The sequence below is a fragment of the Girardinichthys multiradiatus genome, chromosome 3 (genome assembly GCF_021462225.1).
Source record: "Girardinichthys multiradiatus isolate DD_20200921_A chromosome 3, DD_fGirMul_XY1, whole genome shotgun sequence".
NCBI classification, from domain to species: domain Eukaryota; kingdom Metazoa; phylum Chordata; class Actinopteri; order Cyprinodontiformes; family Goodeidae; genus Girardinichthys; species Girardinichthys multiradiatus.
Window position 1 is genome coordinate 30,722,919 of NC_061796.1, and position 26,617 is coordinate 30,749,535.

General features: G+C 38.7%; 2 protein-coding genes across 3 annotated transcripts; both read right to left on the bottom strand.

Annotated features, from left to right (window-relative positions):
- Positions 1 to 547: 547 nt before the first annotated feature.
- Positions 548 to 5,246, bottom strand: zgc:92606 (uncharacterized protein LOC100000242 homolog). The gene is made up of 5 exons (XM_047360912.1): positions 5,062 to 5,246; positions 2,655 to 2,744; positions 2,398 to 2,476; positions 2,103 to 2,221; positions 548 to 1,034 (listed from the first exon to the last, which is right to left on the bottom strand). Exons 2-5 carry the CDS (start codon positions 2,742 to 2,744, stop codon positions 969 to 971), a joined length of 354 nt encoding a protein of 117 aa, XP_047216868.1. The 5' UTR covers positions 5,062 to 5,246; the 3' UTR covers positions 548 to 968.
- A 1,947-nt stretch (positions 5,247 to 7,193) lies between these two features.
- Positions 7,194 to 24,229, bottom strand: arhgef5 (Rho guanine nucleotide exchange factor (GEF) 5). Of its 2 annotated transcripts, none has more exons than XM_047361670.1 (15): positions 23,556 to 24,229; positions 20,256 to 23,008; positions 19,014 to 19,059; positions 18,752 to 18,801; positions 16,639 to 17,009; positions 15,199 to 15,359; positions 14,884 to 15,036; positions 14,659 to 14,788; positions 14,500 to 14,574; positions 14,307 to 14,399; positions 13,713 to 13,855; positions 13,420 to 13,563; positions 13,261 to 13,331; positions 9,427 to 9,531; positions 7,194 to 7,917 (listed from the first exon to the last, which is right to left on the bottom strand). In XM_047361670.1, exons 2-15 carry the CDS (start codon positions 22,984 to 22,986, stop codon positions 7,775 to 7,777), a joined length of 4,416 nt encoding a protein of 1,471 aa, XP_047217626.1. In that variant the 5' UTR covers positions 22,987 to 23,008; positions 23,556 to 24,229; the 3' UTR covers positions 7,194 to 7,774. The 2 variants fall into 2 exon arrangements, with proteins under 2 accessions (XP_047217626.1, XP_047217625.1); XM_047361669.1 differs by having other exon boundaries at positions 20,256 to 23,053.
- Between the last annotated feature and the right edge of the window lie 2,388 nt (positions 24,230 to 26,617).

Consider the following 26,617-nt stretch of genomic DNA (forward strand, 5'->3'; position numbering starts at 1 on the left):
CGCAACACCTGTTAGAGGCCGCAAAAGACTTGAGACTGGGGCAGAGGTGTACCTTCCGGCATGCCTTCAAACGTGCAACCAGAGCTACAATGGAAGAGTTTCGATTGAATCTAGAATAGAGTTAAAATTGGCCCAAGTCCAGCATTGAATCTAATTGTGAATGTGTACCGAGATTTAAAAATATTTGTTCACAGATTATCTTTATGCAATCTGATTAAGCTTGACCTGTTTTGCAAGGAATGGGCAACAATCTCTGTCAGTAGACATACTGACATACAAAAAGACTTGCTGCAAATTATGTTTATCCAAATAATGATTTATATGTTCTGGAAACAAATGCATGCCACACTTTTCTGATTTATTTTTTTTCTATGAAAATCTATCATTGCCCTTCCACTTCATAATGCACTACTTTGTATATCATATGAAATCTGGAGAATATACACTGAAATATTTTATTGCACAGTGACAAAATGTGGAAAAGTACAAGCTATAGGAATACCTGTACAAGGCACTGCATCATGTTTGATAAAGACACAAAGCAATATAAAATTTTGAATTTTCTTTATTTTACGCAAAAGAAATTCAGATAAGTTACACAAAAAAAAAACAATACTATTTGCATTAAATACAATGACTGAGAAAGATAATGAGAGTTTCCTCAAAATATTTTGATAACTTCCTTACATAATGCTTTAATTCTTTTAAAACCCTCTTATCCCACCATCAAATAAATTCACAAAATCTGAAGTGTTTTGAAATGCATCATGCTTAGCTTAAAAAAACAGTTAAAACCAAAGACCCTTTAATGGCATGTAGAAAGTCCTTCCACCTTTAACTGCAGATACATGTCAAATCTAAAATACAGAAGTGTTGCAAAGCTCAAATGCTTGTCAACACGTTGTTCCAGTCTCAGTTTGTCTACTCTCATTCTCCCTCTGAGTCCTTTTTCAGTCTTTTGTTTCACTTTAGGCACCGTACACACTCTCGTTGCTGTAGGTCATGTAGAGAAACAGGTCCTCCTCGTGGTGCTCCTGCAAAAAAAAAGCACATAATGATGCATTATTAGAATAAAAACTTGACTCCTGGGAACCTGCAGTCAAACAAGTTTACTCCATCACCAGAATTAAGCCAACAATAGCCAGTTTCAAGTTATGTTAAAGGTTTTAAGGAGCTGAGGAAACAATATTTAGCCTTCACAGATATCTTTTCTTTTTTGTCACATTTAAATATTTCAGATCACTAAACAAATTTTAGGATAAGACATCCAGGTCTGATTACCGTTAGAGCTTTAGAATCAAGAACCTGTCCGACAACATGAAGTAGTCTCACCCCCAAATTACACAGCAACACACCAACAGCCAAATATTGTGGTAACATGATGGTTTGGGACTGCTTTGCTGCTTTGGCATCTTGCTGTAAATGATGGACCCATGTATTCTCCTCTCTACCAGCAAATCCTGAAGGACAATATCTGACCATCAGTCAGTTCATGAACTTAAGCTCAAGTGCACTTATGTGACGCAGCAGGACAATGAGCCAAAGTACAAGACTAAAGCCACCTCTGAATGGCTCAGAAAAAGGCCTAAGAAAATAATATGGGAATTTTGGAGTGGCTTAGTTAAAGTCTGGGCTTATGATATTTGATTGATATGCAGTTGCATGACTGTGCTTTAAAATCTTTAGGCTGACTGAATTAAAACAGTTACTTTTCACATAGGTCCAGGTGAGTTTGGATCGATTTTTCCCCTTAATGAAAGAAATCCTCAATTGAAAAATGCATTTTGCATTTACTTCCATTATTTTAGGTATGATATTAAAATTATGTCTGATGATCTGAAATGTTTAATTGTGACCAAAGAAGAAAAAAATAAAAATCTGACTGAAAGCTTGTTGTCAGAGAACTTTCAAAAGAAAACTAGAAAAACAACCACCTGTTCGTCAAACTGTGAGAAAAGTCGGACATTTTTAAGGTTTTGTGCTGAAGCTTTGTGTGAAAGCTGAAGTACTGGTGGGATTTTTAAAAACCAGACTCAGAAATAGTTTTAGATGCATGTCACAAGGAGGATGACCGTGTGAAACCTAGATTCACTTTGACTTACCTCATATACAGTTGAGAGCGGACAGCTGGATGGAGGAAGGGAGTTGTTGACAAAGAAGAAGAGCGCCTCCTCTGGTTTCAGTGACATACGCTGCCGAATCAGAAAGCACAACTGGCCCACTAATAAAGGAAAACAAAAGAGGAATGAGATAAACAGTAAGACAGTCAACAAGGGTCATGAACATTTTTTCGTGTTTCAATTAAGAGGAAGTGAAACATCTAACTGCTAGACACTGAAGTCAGCAACATGGTTTTATACCAACACTTGCAATTTATGTTGCGTATGCTGCTATCACCTGTCAAATCTGAGGGCACAAGGTACTTCTTCTTGTCGAGCTCAGGAGCCCGTGACCTCAGGGCCCTCTCCACAATAATCTGAAAATGAATGGACAACAATTAGCAAAAATAATAAAATCAAATAAAAACAATTTTTTTTTTTTTCTTTTCAAAGATCATGAAAATTATATTATTCTTAACAACTGACATTTTCAATCAAATCCTATCAAAACTGTGACTGCAAAGGTGATAATAAAGAGCCGTCTATTTTACTCACCGGTATCTTGTCAGGATGTTTGGCACGAACTCTCTCTCCCTCGGCTCTCCTCACCTCCAGCAGTACAGAGCGCTGATACTGACTGCCCATCTAAAACAACAGCACAGGCACAGATGAAGTCCACAACAATGGCTTTATTTACTGAGCAGGCGGGAGAAGAGGGCTGTCTGACTTCAACCAGTGCACTCCATCAATGAGTGATCCTGCCAGTCACAAGAGCAAGCTATTGTGAGATAAGATGGAGCAGCATTTCGCAGAGGTCATATCAGGCGCAATATCATATAAATTAATAATGTAATGACAGTTAAACTGCAGACATCTCAATAATGTAATGTGTATAACATATAGTGGGATGATCTGCAAACCAGTTTTTGCATTCATTAAATTCATAACTTGATTTGATTGTTGTTGCTTTATAGCTACTATGTTTAATATAAGTCTATTTCAATAAGAAAACACACTTTGATGGCAGGGAATGGCAGTACATCGCCACTCTTTATAAAATATATCTCCTCACATTTAGTTCAGTTTATAGTCATATCATTTCTATGTAGCTTTTGCTTTAAATTACAAAAACAAGGACATATTTTAAATTTACAGGTTTTATCGTTTAATAAAGTACATCTCATATTCTCATAAAGAAAAGATGACCATAAAAGTGACACAATTCAATACGCAAGTATTGTAAACAAATACCTAGATGTTTTAAATTGAATGGGAAATCCACCGTTTAAATAAAAAGATTCATCCAAACTATTTTAAGTCCTTAATAATTAAATACATTGTTATATATGGAAACAATACATTTAAAAATGTATTCAATATTTTTAAAACCATATTTTAGTATTTATTTATTTATTGTATACCACTGTGTCACAGCTTATCATGAATTTACTTTTCTATCTGTTAGTCTCACCCATTAAAGTCAGTGGGTGGGGCCAACACTGCTATACACAAAGTGATTGGCCTGCAGTCGAGTTGATGGGCAGGTTAACCAATCAGATGTTAGGGCACACAGAAAAGTATTTTGACTTTGGTTCCACTTTGCTCTCAGTTAACACACTTTAAATATAAAGTAATATATAAGAAGGGAAATAATAACCACTGTTTTTTGTAATGTTATGGATATATACTGTATTTTTACAAAATGAAAAAGACAAGGTTGAATTCGCGCAAAGGGAAGGTACAGAGGATACCATCCGCAGCGCCATCATAGAAATATTAATCTTTAGTATGTGTTGTTGTTTTCTTGTTTGCAGTAGCAAAGTAGGTTTTGTTGTGCAACTAAAAGTCACTCCCTGTTCCCAGCTTCTCAAACAAAGATTTATTCATTCATATTGTATTAAAATAAGTCCAAAAAAATACAACTTTGGTACACCCCATATTTGACTTGTACAGCTGTAATGGCCATTTTTCACTTTACGTTACACATTCTGAAGAAAATAGAAAAATATAAATGAAAATTAAAAATTGCTATGTGATTTATTCAAAACTAATATTTAGACATGGTTATTACAAAGAATGTATTTAATGGCCACCTATTCTGTACCTTAACTGTCATTTTGTCCCTTCCCATTTCGTACCCTTTTACTTACACCGTTGTGGATCGTTGTAGTGAAGAGATGTTATAAATTATTGAGAGAAATAGTCATAAAAAACCTTTTGTGACAAGTTGGTTCTTATTAAATATAATAAAGTATGAGCACTGATCAAACCAAAATAACTCTAAGCAACCTACTGCTCGTAGATATTGATTGGAGTCACATAACATTGCTTTACAGTAGAGTATAACCGAAATATAGAAACTTAATTTAAATGATTAGTTGCCAAAACGGGATTGAAACGTCCCCATGGTAAGAAATGAAACGAGCAAAACTGTGACGCTATTGAAATTTCGAAGGTGCGAAATGACCAACACTCCATTTGTACATGGGTACGAAACTGATTTGTTTACGCACGAAACGGTGGTGGGAACTGGTGAAGGGGCGAAGCGACCCAGAGACGAGTAACAAATGATGAAATAAAGCGAGGCACTGTTCCCAGGATTGGGAACCCATAAACGTATATAAGTGAACATACTTCCCAAGTGCCTCCTTATTGTCGGGGTACAAGCTGTTGTTGGGTTGAGGATAAAACTAGATTTTAGTTTCTCGGGGATGATCCTGAAGTGACGCCACGTCACTCTTAACAACAACAACGAGATCAGGCCACTCGTTCTTTTCTTAAGACTGACTTACAGCACAATTCAATGTAAAACGTCGATTTCTATACATTTATCACCAGACACCAGACTGTTGCAGGTTAAATCTGACCAACATATTCTTGCTAATGTTGGTAAATTATGAAGTTAGGTGCTAGCTGGTGACAACCGTAGCTAACAATTTCACAAAGATCACTGCTCACGTACCTTTGAAAAAAGGCCAAAAAACACGAATCACTTAAAGCCAGATATACTTCAGTGGTCCTCTATGTCGTCAAGTCGCTATGAACAGTAACAGATGACTTTTTAAAGTCCCCAAACTGTCATAACGCACAAGACAGAACCTGAATTCAAAGATGTCGACTGCTCTACTGTTCTTCTGAGCAAAAACAACAAATGCGTCAGTACCCGCCCCCTAGAGTAAACACAGCCAATCAGAGACAAATGGGTTGATTGACAGCAAAAGATACCCGTAGGAGGAAAGCTTGAGGCGGGACGCTGTGCATTGATTGGCTGAATCTGACTGCTGTTCTCAAGTCGCCACAGTTTTCCTTAAGTGGCAGGAGGCCGAACCTGTAGCGGATCTTTCAAACCGAGGCCATGTCCCAATTCCCACACTACACCATACGCCCCTCTGTGAAGTGTTTACTTTGTACAAGTGCATGTAAGGGCCAAACAGAGCGAGGGCTACGTGCGTGGCGTGGACCATTTTTGTATTACGTGAACTGCTCACGGTTTGTTCTATACACACAGCTCATGCAGAAACCTTCCAGATAAGTATGGAAGCAAATCGTAACCATATTTTAAATGAAAAAGCATTTTCAGAAATGCTTTTTCATTTTAAGAATATGGCTGCATTGTTTGACTCATAAATGAAATTAGTTATCAATAATCCTATTTGCATTTTAATGCTAGCCATCTTGTTCGGTAGGGGGCGCTGTTGCACGTCTGCAGTGCATCACATTGCAAACGTGCCGAGAAATTGATTGAATTGCAGCAGGGCCGAGCTCAATTTGTGGCAGTGACAGGCTGTGGCAGTTCCGTTGCAACTGCCACAGCCTGCCACCGGAACTACCAGTTCTTCCTGCCACTGCCACAAATTGAGCTCGGCCCTGCTGCAATTCAATCAATTTCTCGGCACGTTTGTCAAATTTTACATTTCAAATTGAATTTTGGTATCTATTTGCTGTGGTACATTTTGAAAAATAAATCTCAAATGTCTTTTTCATTTTAATTAAGTGAAAGAATGAGCAGTCTTGAAGAAGAAAATTAAAATGCAAATAGGATTATTGATTACTAATTTTATTTATGGGTCAAATAATGCAGCCACATTCTTAAAATGAAAAAGCATTTCTGAAAATGCTTTTTCATTTGAAATATGGTAACAATTTGCTTCCATATAAAACAACACCACAAGCTTTAAACGCCTACCAAAGCAGTGGATATCTTCTTATTAAACTGATAGGTCAAGGAAGAAGAGCATCAATTAACGAAGCAACAAACAGGCACAGTAGAACTCTTAAGGAACTGTAGAGATACACAGCTAAGGTACAGCTGTTGGAACAACTACTAGTACTGCACTTAATCTGGCCTTTATCCTAGTGTGAAAAGATGAAAACTGTTTTTGAAAGAAAGCCATTAGAACTCCATCTATAGGGTACAGCAAACCTGTGGAAGTAGGTGCTTTTGTCAGATGAGACCAAATTAATTTTTTTTGAGCCTATACACCAAACGCTATGGGAGGCAGAAAATTCAATTCAATTCAAAAATACTTTATTAATCCCAAAGGGAAATTAAATGTTGTGATAGCTCATATTATGAAGGTTTCCTCAAAGAGCCGTTGTAGATGCTGATGGCTGTGGGCAGGAAGGATCTCCTGTAGCGCTCCGTCTTACAGCAGATCTGAAGAAGCCTCTGACTGAAGACACTCTGTTGTTGTAGGACAGTCTCATGAAGAGGATGCTAAGGGTTCTCCATAATGTTCTTCATTTTATGAAGAATCCATCTTTCCACAATGATCTCCAGAGGTTCCGGAGGAGTCCCCAAAACAGAGCCAGCCTTTTTTATCAGCTTGTTGAGCTTTTTTAAGTCCCTGGTTCTGATGCTGCTTCCCCAGCAGATGATGGTAGAAGAGATCACACTTTCCACAACAGACTTATAGAAGATATGCAGCATCTTGCTGCAAACACCAAAGGACCTAAGATTCCTCAAGAAGTACAGTCTGCTCTGTCCCTTCTTGTAGATGGAAAACTAATGCTGCTCAACACCCTGAATACATGCAAAAAAAAACGTTTAGGTGGGTATGGATAGTTTTGGAAATAACTGTATGTCAGTCAATAAAAAGCTGTGAAAAATTTAATTTTATAAATGGTGAAAGCACACAGCTCCATATCATTGCATGTTTACAGATCAGACGTGTCTTTATTTCATAAAGTTATTGAAATGTTTTGTTCAAGTTCTGTACATAGTTAAAACTATTATTAAGAATTCCTGTCTGTCAGCTCGCATGCATACATGGATTTCTTTTAACACTTTTTTATCCTTTGGTCCTCAAACACAATTATTCGCATACCAAAATATTTCTTATAGAAATGCAATTTAAACACTTAAGATATCTGTGTACAGTGGAAATCTCAATGTCAGCAAGGCACTTTGCATAGCAGTTAATAGTCAATCATTGAGAGTAAAATCAAGGAATGAGTCTCAGGCCTGTTTATTATTATTATTCCACATAGTGAAACTACTGAAGGCTAATTCTGCAACTCCTCTAGCTTTTTTAGCCAATGCACTGTTGTAAGCAGTTAATGAAGAGAATCGTCTCTGAACATTTGTTGTCCATTTTCAGTAGTAAGATGCACACAGATGAGAAACTTGCTTGCAGGACATCTCTCAGCTCACTGCCACTCTGAACATTCTGCACTCAGAAAGCAGCTGTAGCCTTTGTCAATGTGAGAGCATCTGACAGGTTGCGTTTCTTGATGATGTCATTGCTTATGACTTTCAAGTGGGACTTGGGCACCCAGCCACAATGTAGGTCAGACAGTCTGGTCCCCTCTACCCAATCTATAAAGAAAAACAATCCACAATGATCAGCTGGTCAAAAGAAGAACAAACTGGTCACTTAATATCAATTTACAGTTACAGTACAAAAAGTATTTGCTTGCTTCTAGATGTTTTTTAGTTTGAAAAAGTCACTACTTCCCTTATTAAATCATGAATTATTTGGGATTAATCACCTTTTTTGGAAATTCTACTAACCACTGTCAGGCCTCACTATTGCCTGACCTGTAGAATCAGTAAATCACTTAAATAGAACCTGTCTGACAAGCAGACTAAAAGAGCTTAAAAAGCAACACATTAAGCCAGATCTAGAGAAACAACGGCATTCACATCTAGAGGGGGTCTGGCAAAGTCTACAAAGCCATTTCGTAGGTTTTTTGGACTCCAGCAAGAACCACAGCGAGAGCCATTATCCACAAATGAAGAAAACACTGGACAGTGGTGGACATTCCCAGGAGTGGTTGGCCTAGTAAAATTACTCCAAGAGCTCATCAACAACTCATCCAAGAGGTCACCCAAAAATACCCAGAACAACATCTAAAGCACCACAGATCTCATTTGCACGAGTTCATTTCAGTGTTCATGATTCAACAGTAGGAAAAAGACTGGGCAAAAATGGTATCCATCGGAGAGATCCAAGCCCAAAACAACTGATGACCAAGAAGAACACAAAGGCCCATCTCCTATTTGTCCACAAAACATCTTGATGATCCCTCAAACGTCTGGGAAAATATTCTGGGGACTGACTTTTTTGGAAGGTGTGCGTCCCTTTACATCTGGACCAAAATGAACTATTTCAGAGAAAAAGAACATTATATAGTCAAACATGGTGGTGATAGTGTGATGGTCAAGGCTACTATGATGCTTCAAAGTTTGGATAACTTTTTTTCGATAAGTGGAACCATGATTTCTGCTCTCTACCAGGAAATTCTGAAGGAGAATGTCCGACCAACTTTATGTGCACACCTGGGTTATGCGCAGCATGACCATGATCAAAAATGCATCACTTAGCAAGTCAATCACTGAAAGACTAAAAATAAAATGATGAGGTCTTGGAGTGACCTAATCAGAATCTGGACTTCAAACAAGTGAAATGCTGTGGTTTGACCTTAATTAGGGTGTTCATGCTCAGAAACCCTCCAGTGTGGCAGAATTAAATTCTGCAAAGAGTAAATTCCTCCATGGCGATGTAAATTGCCAGTTATCACAAAGACTTGATGGCAGCTGTTGGTGCCAATAGCAGTTTAAGTACTTGTTGAGTTTAAGGGGAATTACTTTTCCGCATAGGGCCAGGTTGGTTGGGACAGCTTATTATTCCCTCAGATTATCTTTTTTCTGGAATTACATTTGTTTACTGATCTGAGAAAAAGTGTGGAAAAAACAGAAGCAATCTGCAATGGACCAAATACTTTTTCACAGCACTGTTTGCACAGATCTTTACAATCTAAATATGGTTTCGTCATTAAACACTGCAATTTCTCAATATGGAAAAAACAAATGTGATTATCTTACTGTCAGCGCTATCCTGGTGAACCAGAATAACATCAGCTTTTTCTACAGACAGTTCATCCGGCTGCTGGGCAACATAAGCTCTGATACACTGCATCTGTGCCTTTTCTGAAAAGCAAATGAAGAATGTTAAATTGGTGCACATAAAGATAGAGGGTTACTTTTATTTTTTTATTTTTTTATTTGGGTTTTCTGTCATCATACTCTTGTAAATGAGAGAGCAGCAGAATCCACACCCTGACAGATCCAGTTTTACCTGACTAACAGTCTACTGTAATTAGCAGGAGAGCTTACAAAAAAGACTTGAGGTTCTAATTGCGTTCTCACTGCTTTCTCTAAACAGAAAGGTAAGTGAAAAGTCAGTGGCTCAGCTTTTATTTTATGCAATAATAAAATAATACCTTTGTGGCCATTATTTTGAAAATCTCCATTTGGGAAAATAATATTTGACAGTATTATTAGCATCTGCACAATTTTATAAATTCTCTATTAATTCATTTAATTGCTTTGATTCTGTCTTTTTAATTATGTTAACTCTACTGATGATTCTTTTCCCCTTGTATTTTACTATACATTGACAAACATGTAACCCAATTTACATAATCAACACAGAATTTTGTATTTTTCACACACCACACAGTGTTGGGTGCTAATGAACTCCCTTTGGGCAGGGTATGCAAATTACTGAAACTAACACTGATGAAGAATGATAATCATTAACTAGAAAATTTCGGAAGAAATTTAGACGGGGCCTGCCTCTTGGTGCGTGCTTCTCGGACCGGAGCTTGCTATTTTTATTTTTATTTCATTGTCTATGCTATTATCAGCTTAAAATATTACTAGTAACTCTGGAAGACTGAGGCCTTTATTTTAAAATTTTCAGTAAGCCTTATTTTAAAAGGCCAACACTGGGTGAGCTCCAACATTATTGTGAAGCCCAGTCCTGAAATGATCTATTGTTTAAAATGTAAAGGCTTTTATTTTGTAGAGCATGTTTTGTCTTATTTTAAAAGTCCAGCATGGTTGTCCCTTCAGGTCTGGGTTAGTTCCATTAGTTATATAGAACCTGTTTGCTATTTAAAAATAATTTTCTATGCTCATTTCAGCTCTCAAAATCCATAGTAACTATGGGGGGTTGAGGATTTTATTTTGAAAGTTTCAGTAGGCTTTATTTTAAAGGAGCAACATAGTCGAATTTCCAACACTGGGTGGACTCCAACAGTAGTGTAATGCCCAGTTCTGCAAAGATCTATTGTTTAAAGTGTAAAGGCTTTTATTTTGTAGAGCATGTTTTGTCTTATTCTGAAAACCTAGTATGGGTGTCCTTTCAGGTCTGGGTTACTTCCATTAGTTACATAGAACCTGCTTGCTCTTCTAAAACCATTGTGTATGCCATTATCAGCTTTCAAAAATCATTAGTAAGCATGGAAGTTTGATGAAGGAAATTGCCCTTTAGGGTTAATCACTGTTGTGTGGATGTTGGAAAAGCAGTACATGCTGTTTAAGTACCCCACAAAACATGGCCGCCATGTAGTTGCCCCCTATGAAGCTGGTCAAAGGGTTAGGGGTCGGGTCAGGTTTAAGCCATAGAAATGAATGAAAGTCAATGCAAAGTCCTCAGAAAGATAGTAATCCATGTATGTGTATGTGTCTGTGTGTGCGTGTGTGTGTCTGTGTGTGTGTGTGTGTGTGTGTGTGGGTGTATGTGTGTGTGTGAGACATAGAGAGGCAGAAAGAAAGACAGAATCCCATCCAGACATATACAGTAGGAGATACACAGAGCTATAAATAGAACAGTGAGGAATGAATCAGCCAATCAGCAAAGAGCGTCAGTGTAACGTGACACCTGCTGTTTCTCACTCACGCAGCACCTCACTCTGTGTCTCCCCTGGTCTAGGCTTTATAACATGGAGGCGCATGCTCCCGAACGACTGGCCATAACTCGGAAAGCGTAGGGGCGATCGATGTCATTCTTGGACCGTTTTTATCAGAACGGACAGGGGAACGATAATATCCATCCTTTATTTGTGAAAATATAATAATAAAGACACAACACTAGGTGAAAAGAGGGGGAAAATGGAGAAAAAGACAAAAATGCCGGAACATGCTGCCGAACAAAGTCTAATTTCTCAGAAGCTGTACATGGTATTTGAAATCTTTTTTAACTGTGGGCATATCCATCCCTTGTTCCCAATCATGGAGATTTTCATAGCTCTATGTCATTCACAGTATAAAATAGGAGGATGGAAAGAAATGGTGTCACTCATGGATTACTGGTGAAACTCTTATTGAAAATACATGGGAGAAGGCCTACAGAAATCTACTGACTCTTGGCGATCGAGGGTGTTTTGACAGAAAACTATGAGACTTGGAACAATTTTGAAGTTATTGTGTGAAAGCAGAGGCCCGGCCCTACAAACTGATGGAAAATTGTGACTTTAGAGCGAAATCTGTGGCCGTGAGTGCCAGTTGAAACTCATTTTTCCTTAAAAAATCCCCTCTTTCTACGCTGTAGTAACTGCCATCTCCACTGTTAAGAGTGTGATTTTCTCGCAAACTTTGTGTCGCTTGGAGTCTAATTTTAGAGAAACCGTAGCAGTTATCAACAAACCGTTTTCACTTCTGAAGAGCCGGCGGATTTTTCTACAAACTGAAAGTCAAACTGTTTCTAGGTGAAAGTATGGCGATACAGTAGAGGCTCAAAAACAGTGAATTTTGAGGATTCCTCCGCCCCTGACTCCATTCATTCCTATGGGGGATTTTGGGGGGTGGTTTTTCGTAAATTACGTCGCGATGGTAACTCGAAACGCCAATAAAAGTAATAGCACACCTCCCGGGACCGAGCCGGACGTTTTGATGTATATATTGTGGGGGTGCACGCTGCGGTTCGGGCCGCATTAAATTGGATAGGTTTTGACCAGGTGAATAGTAATAGGTGCCTGCCATAGCAATGCATAGGAGAGCAGTGCATTGCATTGCTTGGGCAGGCCCCAATTAATTCACATGAATGAACCAGTTGTTCAATATTTTATTTAACCAAGAGAGGGCAGTAAAATGCAATGTCAGATATACTTACTGGGCATAATTTGGGATTTTCATTGATATAACTAAATTAGACAATGAAGCATCGCAAAATATTAGTCAGATTATAAATGGAAAGTAATGCACCTTCTAAGAGCTTCAAATATTTGGATGTAAAGACTTTTCAGTCTATGAAGCAATCAGTGACTTATTTTGTGTTTGTCAGTAGATTATATGCCTCTTTTACTATTCGTACATCAGCCTAAAATGGGCAACTCTTTACATTACAGGATATTATATTAATTCATGTATTGCCATTTTGATTCAAATCAATGTCAGGATTTGCCCAAATATTGTGAAATGTTATTTTAAAATCCAAAATGTTTGTTAAATTCCTATGTAAACACTGCTACTGCAGTGTCACCTTGTGATTTTTTCCCAGATATATATAGGTACATCCTATTGAACTGGAATATGTGTTCCAGTGAGGCATGTTTGTAAGATTAAAAGTACCTTTTGAAACTAACATTTGAGCAGGCATTAACAGTTTTGATTAAGCCCACATTTCAGATTTAAAATTTTTAATTCTTTTGTTGGTTTGATGTATTATTCTAATCTAAGAAATTATTTGCTGTGTTTTTATTAGCTGTATGAGGAAAATCATCATAATTAACATATATCAATGCTTGAAAACATCAATCTGAATGTAATTGATCTATTCAATGTGACACCTAGTGAGGAACTGAAATAAATAAACTTTTATTGAGATTCACCTGTTTTAAAGCATTAATGCAGCTGTTGTGGATAGAAACTTACTTTCTGCTGTAGAAAAATCAACTACTGGATGGGTCCTGGAGAGGGCAGATAACCAGCGTTGCTTATCACTCCTGATTGGGAAAACATAGAGGAAATGTTTAAATGATCAAACTTTATTGGTGTGGAAACCAAAAAGAAATCCTTTGCGGTATTTCTCACTGTGTCTCAGTCCTAAGCAGCAGGGATCTTTGGGACATGTGTAAGCGGAAGCTGTTCTTCTGAAGGGTCAGGAGTTTGACACGGAAGTCCTCTGTACGCAGTTCGTTTACAGGACAGTGGTCGATGACAGTGAATCTTCCGCCTCTGCAAAACGCACAGAGCAAAAACACAAATGACACAAGTGAGGCAGCGGAAAGGAAAGAATGTGATAAGACAACAGACAGCAAATATAAGGAAAACAGGATAAAGCAGATGGTGTTACAAAATACAAAATAACCTGTTTGTTGACTCACTCTTTTTGTAGGGAGACTAGCAAGTGGTCATTAAACAGATGTAAGTAAATGGTTCTCTCTGTTTGCTTTAGAGAGAAATCCATCAGTTCAGTGACAGGACCTTCGCGCACCAGCCGCCGTTTCTGACTGATGAGAGGAAGAGTCTGAAATATAACCAGAAAACAGAAGAAAGCAGTTAAATTAGTTTGGTCAATCAGCTTTCATGTGCATTGTCTTACGTCTTTATAATGTGTGGCTAGGTGTTGGAATCTGCACCGTAAATATTTACACCATACTTATGGCAAACTGAACCAAACACGATAGGTGAATTCAATAACAACTAAGGAACATATCTATCAGAGATCAGAGATCAGATGTGTCTATAAATGTAAAGTCTGGGTGAATAACACTCTAGTGTAAAAAGCACCTTGAATAGTCAGAATGACTAGAAAGCAGTACACAAGTTCAGTCTATTTAACTTGAAGCATAACTTTTTTTGTCAGCAAGTGGGAATTTGATCAATTGGCAGAAAACAAGTAATCCATAATAGAGACAAAACATGCAAATATATGGATATAATAAAAAATCTAGATCCAGCTGTTAGTCATTGCTCACCTTGCATTCCACAAATTCCACTTTTCCACTTAGGGACACCAACGACTCAATGGTTTTCATCTCAGCAATGCTGTCGTTACTCTCTTGAATTATCTAAACCAGAAAGAAAAAACAAAGAGGTTTTCACTCTTCTTCCATAATGTTTGATGCTGTTTCTGTGTAAAGGTACAAAGAACAGATGGAGTTTCTGTACCTTCTCCAAACGTCTTAATGCTTTAATGGTGTTTTCAGCCTCCACCGTTCCAGGAGTTGTTCTTTTTAGAATATTCTGGACACAAAAGGCATGTGGATTAGATAAAAAAGGTAAAACATATGTATCGGGTATAACCCCAAATCATTAGTGTTTGTTTACCTGGACCAGCAGCTTAATTCTTGTGATCCTTTGAAAGGGAAGCACCAGGAAGGAACGGAGAGGAAGCCTCTGACACACAGAACTCTTCTCCAAGCTATCCACAATCCGCTTGAAGTTAGGATTGTCATTCCTAGGCACAGCACAGATAATATATCGTTAATTTGATCTTACGGACTAAGATCTACATGAAAAAAAGGATATTAAAATATAGATAAAAGTTTTTACATGAGTCTTTGGTAGGTGGCGTCCTGATACGACTGGTTGGTGAGGTAGGGCACATAAACCTTTTTGAAACGCTGACACTGCTGAGCAATTATGTCACATACTGTAAAGTGCGTAACATCAGATTCCACACGTTCCTCCAGCTTTGCTAAAAATCTGAAAGCAATATAATAAAAAAACAACTTTGAACGTATTGCTCTCACAATAATTATTTTCCACAAAGAGGCTACACAACCAATATTGTGTGTGCTTCAAGGCTAAATGCAACAAAATTGAAACATAGATGGATGTAAAATTTGAGTGTTCAAAATATCCGACCTGTAGCTGATGACCCGAACTTCAGTCAGACGGGAGAACAGCCAGTTCTTGTCCTGAGTGGTCAACAGTGTCTCTAGCTCTTTGCACTTGACGAAGTGTTCAACAACTATGTCCAAACTTCTGCTGTAGGAGGCCTCTGATGTCACCACTTCAAATCTCACCTTGAATGCAAAATCAAAATAAAACAAAAAGGGGATAACATGGAACTGTTTACGAGAAGTAAATGACAGCTTATAATTACATAGTTGTCCATTCTGATTTCACAATATTTGAAAAAAAGACAAATTGACCTTGTTTTAAAGCATACTGGAAAGAGCTGACACAATCAGAGAAATGCCACTCCGAGAAATGCAATTAAATCTTCTGGCCAGAGATACTAACCATAAAACAATAGATCGGTTAGAGGGTTATTCGGCAATGTTGCAAGTCGGTATAATGTATGTGAATTCAGGAGTTTGAGGTGTGGTGCAACAAGTATGAGCAAGCACAAGGAAGTGAATCCTAAAAACAAAATAAGCATAGTCTATGATTACTGCAGGAATGCAAAAGCATTTCAGAGTGAGGAAAATAAATAAATAAAGGAGCAGGGAGCAAAACAAATCGATCATTTTACTATTTATCATTTCAAGTTTGAACACATTTGTTTGAAAAGATAACGCTGTCTTTAATCCAAATGATGTGTAGATCCAGTTGAAAAGACTAAGTTTGTACCAGACAAACAGAGGCATCTCAATAAATGTAAACATCTTTGCACAGTTAATTTATTGATTAAATTTAAAAGGTGAAGTTTGTATATTACAAAGATTTATTACAGATGATTCTGATATTGTCTCTCGTTCAGGAGGGCTTAACACAAGGACTGCTGAACCCCATGTCCTGGATATGTCTGTCTGTGATCCTAAAGCACTTACTCTAGCTGCAGTCAACACCTTGTGAATTTCCCAAAAACAGGCTTGAATGGGCTTTGTTTTACAATAATCTCGAGGTTGTGGTCTCTACCACACTTTTTCCTTTCACTCAACTTTCCTTTAAATAGCCCGAATACAGCACTCCCCATGAACAACCATGCTCTTCCACAACGTGACCATTAAGACATTATCAATGGCCATCTCCAATGCACTTGTTAAGTCAGCAGTATTCATTATGATTGTGTAATATATAACATGACATATGTTTATATGTGTATATGTATATGATAGTTTTAATTAAAAAAAGACACAGTGTTTGGAGTTTACAGACTCTTTAATAATTTGTTTTCAGTAAATTCAGCAAAGATAATCCTAAACTATCTCCCTAAATGTAGTGAGGCATGAAGACTGATTAGACAGAAACAAGGTCAAGACTCAGAAGTAAGAAGGATTACCTGCTCTACACAAGGAGACTTGTACCAAATGTTGACCACATCCTTAATGTGTAGTAGGGTTAGTGTAAGATATTTACCTCCTGCAGTCGCCTCTGATCTTCTGTGAGCTTCTCCAGCTTGGGGCTGTTCCTAACGGCGGGCAGGTCTCGCCATAGTAAGGATGACTGTGTGAGTGAGAGACTCAGACTTGGGGAGGAGGCTCTGCGTTCGCTCTTGGGTTGCTCTGGAAGAGGCAAGGTTTGGGCACAGTTGACGGATCCCGAGAGGGACAGGGAGTGAGGGTGTGGGACAGACGGTAAAGGAGGAAGGGGTCTGCGGGCGGGTTGAGGTGAAGGTAAGGGGGAGCGGCTGTTGACCTCGCATACTGAGAGGTTATCGGAGCGAGATTGACGCAGGATCTCAAAGTTCTGCTTCTCCTCATTATATTGCTGGTAGAGCTGAGGACGATCTGAGGGAAAGGAAGCAAAGGAAGTTAGATATCTTCTTTTTATTTAACCATGTTTTTCCTGACTTGAAATAATACTGCAGCTATTGCATGAATGCCATACTTTCTCCAGCCCCACAAAGGACATTTTTATACATAACTTAGAAGAGACATTGTGAACCTAATGCCAAGAAAGCACTTAACATGTTACTATCTGTGTGCTTTCACAACTAGAATAAATGTTTCGAAAATCTACATTTGTGCTTTAAGAAATATTTGTTCAACGCTGTATGATCCTGTCTAGATTTAACAAGTCTGTGTATGTACAACTTTGAGTTAGTGATGATCTAATGCTCTTCAGAGATTAGAAAAACCAACAACTAACTATTTGATTTAGCACCAGATCATAAGCTCTGACTCAGATACCAACTTCAGCATCATCAGACACCTGTGATGTCTGGCAGTATTTCCATACACTGCTTATGCTGTGCAAACCAAATGGGTGAAGATTATTTTCTTTTTGCCCCCAAGCTGTGCAGCCCTGGGCAGGAGCCATATTGCCAACATAAAAAAAAAAACACCACAGGAAATAATGTTTTGACTTTAACCTTTAACTTGAATTCAACAGAGAATCTATGGAGAGATAACGATTAGGGTGATGGCAAGAAGGCCTTCCAATCTCAAAGACTTGCAGCTAATCACAGCAAAATCACAATCAAAAAATACCCGTGGATATATGCAAATGGTTTACGGGTAACCTTTGAAGCGCTCGATTTGCTGTAATGCCAGTAAAGGTTTTTTCAATGATTGTTGAGAAAGATGTAAATAATTTTTAACATGACGTTTTTTCTTTTAAATGCTCCTCCTTGAACATCATCTTAGAATCTTAGAAACAGGAGATGCCTGTATGATTTTTAATTAGAAAGAAATGTTTTGCTGGGTTTCTTAGACAGAAAAACGTTTTATCCAATTTGAATAAATAACTAACTGACTGCACTGTTCAATGGTTAGGATTAATTAGAATGTATGTACCTGACTGTTGTGAAGTGCCTTGAGACAACATGTGTTGTGAATTGGCACAATATAAATAAAATTTTATTGAATTGAATTGGTTGAATAAAAAATACTTTAAATCTACCAGATTCAGAAATAATTACAAACCAAACTGTGAGCGTCATAAATTTAGACAGCTCCTTTACTCATACAAAACGGAATGCAAAATCACAGCCACCATTGAGCACTAGCAGAAACCTGCAGGGGCTTGCACAAACTCATTTATATACAGATGAAGCACAAACACATTCTCACAGCAGCTATGTGAACCAGTAGATAGCAAACAGCTTCCATGTCAGATTGGTTAAAACCTCAGTTTATAAAGCGGTTATAAAGCGGCGGGAGCTGAATAGTAAACTGACACAGATTTGCCTTCGCTTGTGTATGTGAGTGAAACTTTTATGCTGCCGTGGAGTAATTAAGGGATAAACACACAGTGGGTTCGTATTTACACAGAAATGACTCACATACTCTGAGGGGAAATGCTCCACCGTGTCACAATTTCCGTGATAACAGCCAGATCTGATATGATCTGCAGACCTACAGTTTACTGTAACCCTAAATCTTTAGATTTAGTCTAAAGAATGCTTTGACTGACAGAAATGTAACTTCAAAAATAATTGTGGACCACAGCGTTCTCTTAAGTATTGTGGTAAACATTCATTTTAAAAGGGCATAATATGAGTGAATGAAATCAAAACCTAGATACTCACTATAAATACTTGATTTCCTACTTCGTCTTCCAAGCGAATTCAAAACATTCCTGTGAATTAAGGGGAGAAAAGAAAACATGTTAATGCAGTGTATCAAACACCTGACAAAAATCTCATTATGAAAGGGCAAATTTAAGACTTTGGAGCTAATTCATGCATGGTTAATAAGATTAATTATCAAAAAATGTAAAATAAATTTGAAATTGCTTGTATTTTTGACACAAATATAATTTAAGAATATTTTAATTGTTGTTATACTCACTTTAGGTCCACCTCTCCCCAGCTTTTACTTCGAATATCATTATCATCTAGAAGAAGAAAATATACATTTGTAGCGGGATTATAAAACAGCATCTTAAGGTCTTTTAAATTGAAGAAAAATAAAACTTTTAATAATTATGAAATAAATTTAAATAAATTAGATTAGAAATAGATGAAAGTGTTTCCAGAACACAAGCTACTCGTGTGTCTGAAAAGATCTCTGATGTCTGGGCCCTTTTAAATCACACCTTTGGTTTTCCCTCTCTTTCCCCACCTCCACTAATTTCCACCCACTGACTGTAATCATAACGCTGTGACACAGTTTCCCGCGCTGGCACTCATTTTCTACATAGCTCAGGATGGATGACCATGGCAAGAAGTAGATAACAGTTTTAAGATTGTGAATGACGTGACAGGAAGTGAATGTCATTCAGAATGGAAAACAGAAGAAGTGACAAGAATACTGTGTAAATGAGCCAGGAAATAAACGTGTAATTAGTGTTGATTTAAAATTAGGGAAGAATTTATTATTTGTTTGTGTTATGCCAGCAATCATGGCTAAGGAGTGACAGAAGTGGAAAAATAGGAGATAAGAGGTGATTCTGCTGCTTTCTAAAATGATTAAGAGATTGGAGTAGATGTTTTCACTTTTCCACAGTCGGTATTCTGTCTTTACCTGTGGGGGTAAATATTCTGGTTCTGCAATCTCTTCCAACACCTTCTTCTTCTTCTCCTTCTACTCCAACTACATTGTCTCTGTTTTGTCTCTCTCTGGTCTTACGGATCCCCATTCTTCTTAGACGTATTTCAGGACTGGAGTACTGAAAACTGTAGGAGGTCTTCACGGTGACCTCTCTAATGTCCACCATCTCGTCTCTTAGTCTTTCTTCTACTCTTTGCCCCATTTCATCTTTCACCTCCTGTCTCTCATCCTCTCCAGGGAAGGTCAGGAGGTCAGACTCAGAGTCGTAATTGAGAATGGGACAGCTGCTAGGCTTGTAGAGAGTACTGCTCACATTTAGATACATATCCACCTCCTTTTCTCTGCCCGTTTCTTCAGTTGTTTCTTCTAACTGAGCTAGATCTGCCTTCCCTGACTGAGCTGCTTCAGTCCTGTGCTCCACCATCTCATCTTCCTTCCCTCCTGTGTTTAACAGTGTGTCAAAGTGAGTGCATGTGCGTGTTACAACATTCATTACTGTAACCTGGTCAACATGCATGTTGCCTTGGGTCTGCAACGTACCTTTGTAATCCAAGTCGTAATCCTCCTCCTCCTCCTCCTGTTCTGGCTCCGATTGTTGATCATCTGTTGTCAGAGTCACAACAGGCAAGTTCACAACCTTGCGCTCAGCCTCCTCTTGATGCCTGTTGTTCTCAGCCTGCATGGCGCCCTGATTTTCTTCCAACTCCGAGTTTGGTTCATCCTCTGTCTGTTCTCCTGAGTGTCCGAGGATCTCACGGACCACAGTTGTGGCCCATTTAAGGTGGGGGGCTTTGGAACGCCACTTGGTCACCTTGGAATCGCTCCATGTCCCGCTCTTTCGGATCCGAATGGCCTCCACCTCCTCTGGACTCATTGCTTCAGTGTTTATCTCATCCAGGAAAGGTTGAATTTGCTCTGAGCTGCTACGAGGAGGAAGATCAGCACAGGAGTTAGTTGGGATGCCAGATGTTTGATCCCCTTTTCTTTTGTTGTTCTCTCTCCATTGTTTGAGGAGTCTTTCAGTCTGAGAGTCTCTTTTCTTTGCCCCCAAATCATTGGGCAGTGGCTCCTTTTCCATTATCTCTTCAACTTCTTTGTCTTGAAGGTCCACAGGTGCTCCATAACCAAAATCTCCCTCATTTGGGTTTCCTGAAGTGAAGTCCTCCCCCCTTGGTGTGCTGTAGCCATTTCCTGTGCCCTGACTGTCAAGAAATAGTTGCTCGTCCCTTCTGCTTGGTGTTTGCATCAAGTCATGCTGAGGGTTGCTTGTGTCCTCATCACTACTCCGATGATGATTTTCTATATTTGGGTCATCTGTTTCCAGTCTTCCATTCTCTTCATCTTGTGACAGTGACACCTCATTGGTTTCTGACCGGGAAGAAGTTTGCCCAACCACACAGAAAATGAATTTATTTTCCCTCCCTTGCTGCTCTGGATTAATCACTTCCTCATTCCTTTCAATCAATTCCTCTTTTTTGTTTAAAATCCAAGGTTTACAGAATTTTTCACGTTTCCTACAATTCTGCTCCATGTCATCCGCATCATCTCTGCCACTGGACAGAATTACATTGCTGTCCTCTGTAAACAGCATTTTGTCTCTGTCTGGATACCATATGCTATCACTTCCCCCTCCACCCCCAGAATCGCTCGAACCCTCTTCCTCCGTGCCACTCTCCCGGGTGTTATTTAACAAATCTTCTCCCTGCAAATCCCTCCTCCGGCTTCTCTCTTCTCCTAGGCTTCCACCACTGTCGGACAACTGTTCCTTCCCTTCAATAAATGTTTTGTCATCCTCCTCTCCATCTACACTCAGTCCCTCAGAGTCTTCGCACTGTTCTCTCCTCTCCAATTGCCTTTCTCTACTCTGGGTAATGTTGCTCTCATCTAGATCCCCTTGTAATCGCAGTGCATCTCTTTCCCCTTCTGCCTGTAACTTTATATCCCATTTGTCTACTCTTCTCCCCTCTTTCTGTCTTGGTTGTGTTTTGCCTCGATGTGGCTCTAACCACATTTGTGACTTGTCTGAACCACAAGATGGGAGTTCCTCTCTGTCTAACCTCTCACTTTTTGCAAGTTTCCTTTGACTTTTTTCACCTGCTTGGCCTGGATCTATCTGAAGTTCTTTTGCAACACTTCCATCTTGTCTTTGATCCCTCTCACAGTCTCTTCTGTACCTCATCCCGCTATCCCCCTCACTGCTTTGACCTCGTGGTGGTACCCGAGGAGAAGAATCACTCAACGATCTGTTCCTTCTGCCTGCCTTTCCATCTTCCTGCCTTTTTTTTCTCTCCCTGTCTCTTCTCTCATTTCTATATCGATCATCATCCGTCCTGCCATGACTTCCAATCTCTCTTTGTCCTTCCCTCTCTCTCTCGGCTAGTCTCACTTCCATCCTGCCATCTCTGTATCTTTCTTCTCTGTATCTCTCCTGGTATCCAACTCGATCCCTTTCCTGCAGCATTCTGCTTTTGAAGTACTCCCCATTCCTGGTGAAAGAGATCCCGTCTTCTCTACCTCTGTCCCTTATTCTTTCCCTTCTCTCCAACTCTTTCACATCAACATCTTCACTCCTGGCATCTCTCCGCGGTGTTCTCTCTGTCCTGTCTGTGTACAACTCTCTTTCTGGCCTCTTTTGTGGAGAATACCTTTCAGATTCCCTCATATCCATGACAGTTCTGAATGTTTCTTTTTTCCTGCCTGCATCCCTATCTCTCCTGTCCCATGAATCATCCACTTCTACTGTCCTCTCTTGAAACTCAACACCAGACACCTTATATCTTTCCCTCTTTTGTGTTCTGATATCTTCTGGCGGTCTTCTCCGTTCTTCTATTGCCCTGCTTTGGGTCTCCACTCTCTCTCTTTCTTGGCGCCTTCTTTCCATCTCCCCATAGTCCATCAGTTCTCTTCTGGGTCGATCCCTCTGCCTCATTTCCTTTCCTTCTTCTTCCATCACCCTCCTGCCAGGATCTCTGTCTCCCTTTCTCTCTCTGGGAAATGTATCTCCTTTCTTTTTGCCTTTTTCCACAACTTGCTCAGTCTGAGTCCTCTCTGCAGTTGACAGCGGCCTGTTGTGTTTGCCTCTGCCATGGGCTTGCCTCCGTTCTCCATCTCTCCACTCGCTTTCTCCCTCTCTGAGGCCGGGAGCTCTGTCTAATAGTCGCTCCGGGCCGGCCATTTCTCCATCCCTCATTTTGTTTCTTGTTTTCTTAGTTTCGGTCTCCTCCCTCCTGTTTTTATTCTGATTTTTGTCTTGATGGAAGATGCCCCTCATTCCTGACAGAGGACTTTTATCCCTAGAGTATTTTCCAGCAGAAAGAAGCTTGTTCATCATTGTTAAGCTAGAAAGAGTGTTACAGAAGTTAACGTTTTTTGGTTTATATTGCACCATACATTAAAGAGCATATAATAGGGTAGTAGTTATCAGTTAAAATAAAAAAAAAGTAATGATTGCAGATTAAACATTGAATTGCAGGTCAAATCCAGAAATACTGCAAACCATTTGATATTATGCCTTAGTTCACTGAAAAGCTGCTTGAATTTGGTTGCTATTCTTTAAACATCAAACTGCTGCATTTTCATTTTTCTTTAAAATTCTTAAAATGCAGGAGAAAGTGAAGACGTGTCCCAGAGTGAGAAGGCGAACACCCTGTAACAGTTCAGAGAATGCAGCACCAACTTGCAAAAAAATGCAACATACCACAAAAAGCCTTTCAGAGAGCAGAGGCCCATGACACATGGGCAAGGCATGTAGAGCTCAAACTAAAGCTGAACTAGGTCTGCAATGGATTGTCAAATTAGAGACATATTACAGAAGTGAAGAAGAATATTACTGAAACTCACCTGAAGGTGTGTCTTAGGGAGATGTGGTCTGTCCTCCGTGCTGCAGCTCAGCTCAAAACCATTGGATTGCACAACATATACTATTTCCTTGTCCTGACATTATCTGGGTGACGGAGTAATTGTCTACTTGTTCTCCCAAATAAATCTTAACAGCTTTAGTCTCTTTTGCTTTCTCCTTAGTTGTTTTCACTCTTCTGAAAGGTTCATGTTTACGCCTGAATTCCCTTTTCTTTTTTCCCTCTCGCTGTCTCTCCCCCCACCTCTCCTCCTTCCTTAAATTCCCAAACAAGTCTCAACAGATTGACACTTATCTCTTCCCTCTTCTTTGTCTCTGTCCTGTCCTCACAGTGTCTGTGGCGTTCCACAAGCAGATTTCACACAGGCAAAAAATCCTTCTTAGTGTGTCCACTACTGCTGTCCCCTGTGTGTGTGGACCCCCATCGCCGGCAAGAAAACAAAACAAAAACAAGCTCAGAAACCTCTCCTCTCTTCTGCCCCACTCTTTTTTCACAAAACACAGGAAGTACACATCCTTGGCATGCCTCAGTGATTGGTGGAATCCGAGTGGCCGGGTGGGTCTACTCAACAGGCATAGTCAAGGTAAGGCTTGTGATAATACAAGGAGGGCAGGGGGAGGGGAGGAAGAAAGTGAAAAATAAGAGCTAGAATGCACACACTCTGCAAGAAAACCCACAGAAGGCCGGAAAAGAAAAAGAAAAATGTCCATGAATTCCCTCCAGAGGTTGAGCATGCGGGAGAGAAAGGGAAACAAAACCATTTTTTTCATTTTGCTTTACAAAAACTGATGAAGCAATCACAGCGGAAAGCAGATAGGGACGGGCATTGTGCAAGGGTGACAGTAAATGATTTGTGCAACAATGGCTATAATGATTAGGCACCCATAGAATTCAGTTAAAATATTTTAAGTGTCATTAATTAACTGCATTGATGACAATAAGACATACAAAAGTATTCATCTTCCTTTATTTACCCACTTTTTCACATTTCCTGCCAAAAGTGGCTGAAGACTCCCAACTGGATTTATCTCTGGACTTTGACTAGGCTATTCTACTACATGAAAATGCTCTGACTCTTCGGGTCAATGTGCTGCTGGAAAGTGATCTTTGACCCACAGCCTCAAGTCTCTATCACGTTTTCTTCCAAGAATGCACTGTATTCAGCTGAACTGATCTTCTCATCAACTTTGATCAGCTTCCCTGTCCCTGATAACATAAACATTCCCACAGCATGATGCTTTCCCCACCATGTTTCACAGTGTGGTCGGTGTGTTCAGAGTGAGTTCAGTCCATTTTCTCCACATATAGAGGTTTTCATGTAGGCTGAAAATACAACTGTGGTGTCTGACCTTCTACAACATTCGCTGTAACACCTACATGGATTGTAGAAAACAGCAAACTGCAGTTTTTAAGACTAATATTATAATTCAACAATCTTGCTACTTGTCCATATATTTGTGCAGCTTCTCCAGAGTTACAACTGTCCTCTTGACTGCTTTTCTGGTTAATGCTCTAAAGCCTATCAGCTTAGGTGGATGGCTTTGTCTTGGGAGGTTTGCGGTTGCATCATGCTCTTATTTTTGGCAAACTGGTTGTACTTCGGGAGATGTTTACAACTTGAGATATTTTTTATAATCTAACCCTGCTTCTAATCTTCGCCACAACATTATCCCTGACCTCCTTGCTTTGTTCCGTGGTTTTCCTGATGGTGTTTGTTCACTGTTTTCTAAAGAAAAAACTTCACAGAAAATGATTGCAATTAATTTTGAGCAACAATATTAGAGTAAAGGGGGCACAATCCATTTGCATGCCAAACCTTTTAAATCTTATTGCTAAATATTTCCCCAGCTAACCTTATTCTTCTATTTTATAATTTTGCACTACTTTAGTTTCATCTATTACATAAAATCTCTATAAAACACTTTTTTTGTTGTTGTAATGTCACAAATTGTGAAAAGAAATATGAATATTTTTGTAGTAACTGCAAAGTTTTCAATTACATAATATATGAATTAATTACATGTTAACATCATATGTAATTAATGTAACATTTAATTATATTTCATTTAAAATTATTTGACTTATTTAAAGACTGTAGAGTACCTCTGTAGTTAAAAATGTCACTATGGGTTGTCAAATAAACCTCAACATCCAACTGGTTAACCTGCACAACTCAATAGCAGACCAATCATCTGGTTTATATCAGTGTTAGCTCCGCCCACTGGCTTTGATTGATAAAACCATTTCCTGATCTAATTCAACACGGGACTGTAAATAATAAATAAATACTTAAATAATTATACACGCTTTAACATACAACTAGTGGTAATTATATGGAGTTATTTTTAAATGTAATTCAATTACATTTTTAATTAGCTAAGAAACATTAAACTGACAATAGAAAAACAATTTAAATTTTATTGAAATCTTCACGTTTATTTGTAGAATTTTGCATTTGAGGAAATAATTTCAAAGTTCACTGTCTAACTTGAATTGTAACTTCAGATCTGAACTCCTAATATTGAATGGCCATTGACATTTATTATCATTTATAAGAAAATAGGTCGCTTGTGTTCTTTACAAATCATAGATAAATAATATTTTCTACATAAGCGTGACATGGTTAGGTACAATGAGCCAAAATAAAGTGTCTGGACAGTTTTTATTATCTACCCATGCTATTTCTTTATGGGTTAAATCTAATCATTCAAAGTTCAGTTTTATTTAGATTAGACACAATACGAATGAGAAAAGAATAGCACAATGTACTATTTAATGCAAAGATGCTACTCTTTATTTTTGAGTGATCAGTTAGGGGTCTGCATCTCTCCTCGTTTATCTTATCGTTTCAAATTGATTTTGTAGTTTGCAAACTGGGTGCATGATTGAATCAAAAAGGGACAGTCACTGTTTCTGCCTGATTAAAATCCAAACAGATTGCAAGGTGGTCTTTTGTTCAGCTTTATGCTGATAAGTGGGAACCAGGAGGTATAGCTTACTAGAAAACAAGCTATGTTTTTAACCTTGCTGACACATTGAAAAAAT

What these genes read in the sequence shown, in the direction of transcription:
- arhgef5 (XM_047361669.1), bottom strand. Translation starts at nt 23,046, where the DNA reads ATGATGAACAAGCTTCTTTCTGCTGGAAAATACTCTAGGGATAAAAGT. An exon ending in GCCACCTACCAAAGACTCAT is followed by an intron (nt 14,789 to 14,883) that starts GTAAAAACTTTT and finishes TGCTGTGCCTAG; the next exon opens with GAATGACAATCCTAACTTCA. An exon ending in TCACCAGGATAGCGCTGACA is followed by an intron (nt 7,918 to 9,426) that starts GTAAGATAATCA and finishes TTTTCTTTATAG; the next exon opens with ATTGGGTAGAGGGGACCAGA.
- zgc:92606 (XM_047360912.1), bottom strand. Translation starts at nt 2,744, where the DNA reads ATGGGCAGTCAGTATCAGCGCTCTGTACTGCTGGAGGTGAGGAGAGCC. An exon ending in AACATCCTGACAAGATACCG is followed by an intron (nt 2,477 to 2,654) that starts GTGAGTAAAATA and finishes ATTCATTTTCAG; the next exon opens with ATTATTGTGGAGAGGGCCCT. An exon ending in TGTGCCCTCAGATTTGACAG is followed by an intron (nt 2,222 to 2,397) that starts GTGATAGCAGCA and finishes TTCCTTTATTAG; the next exon opens with TGGGCCAGTTGTGCTTTCTG.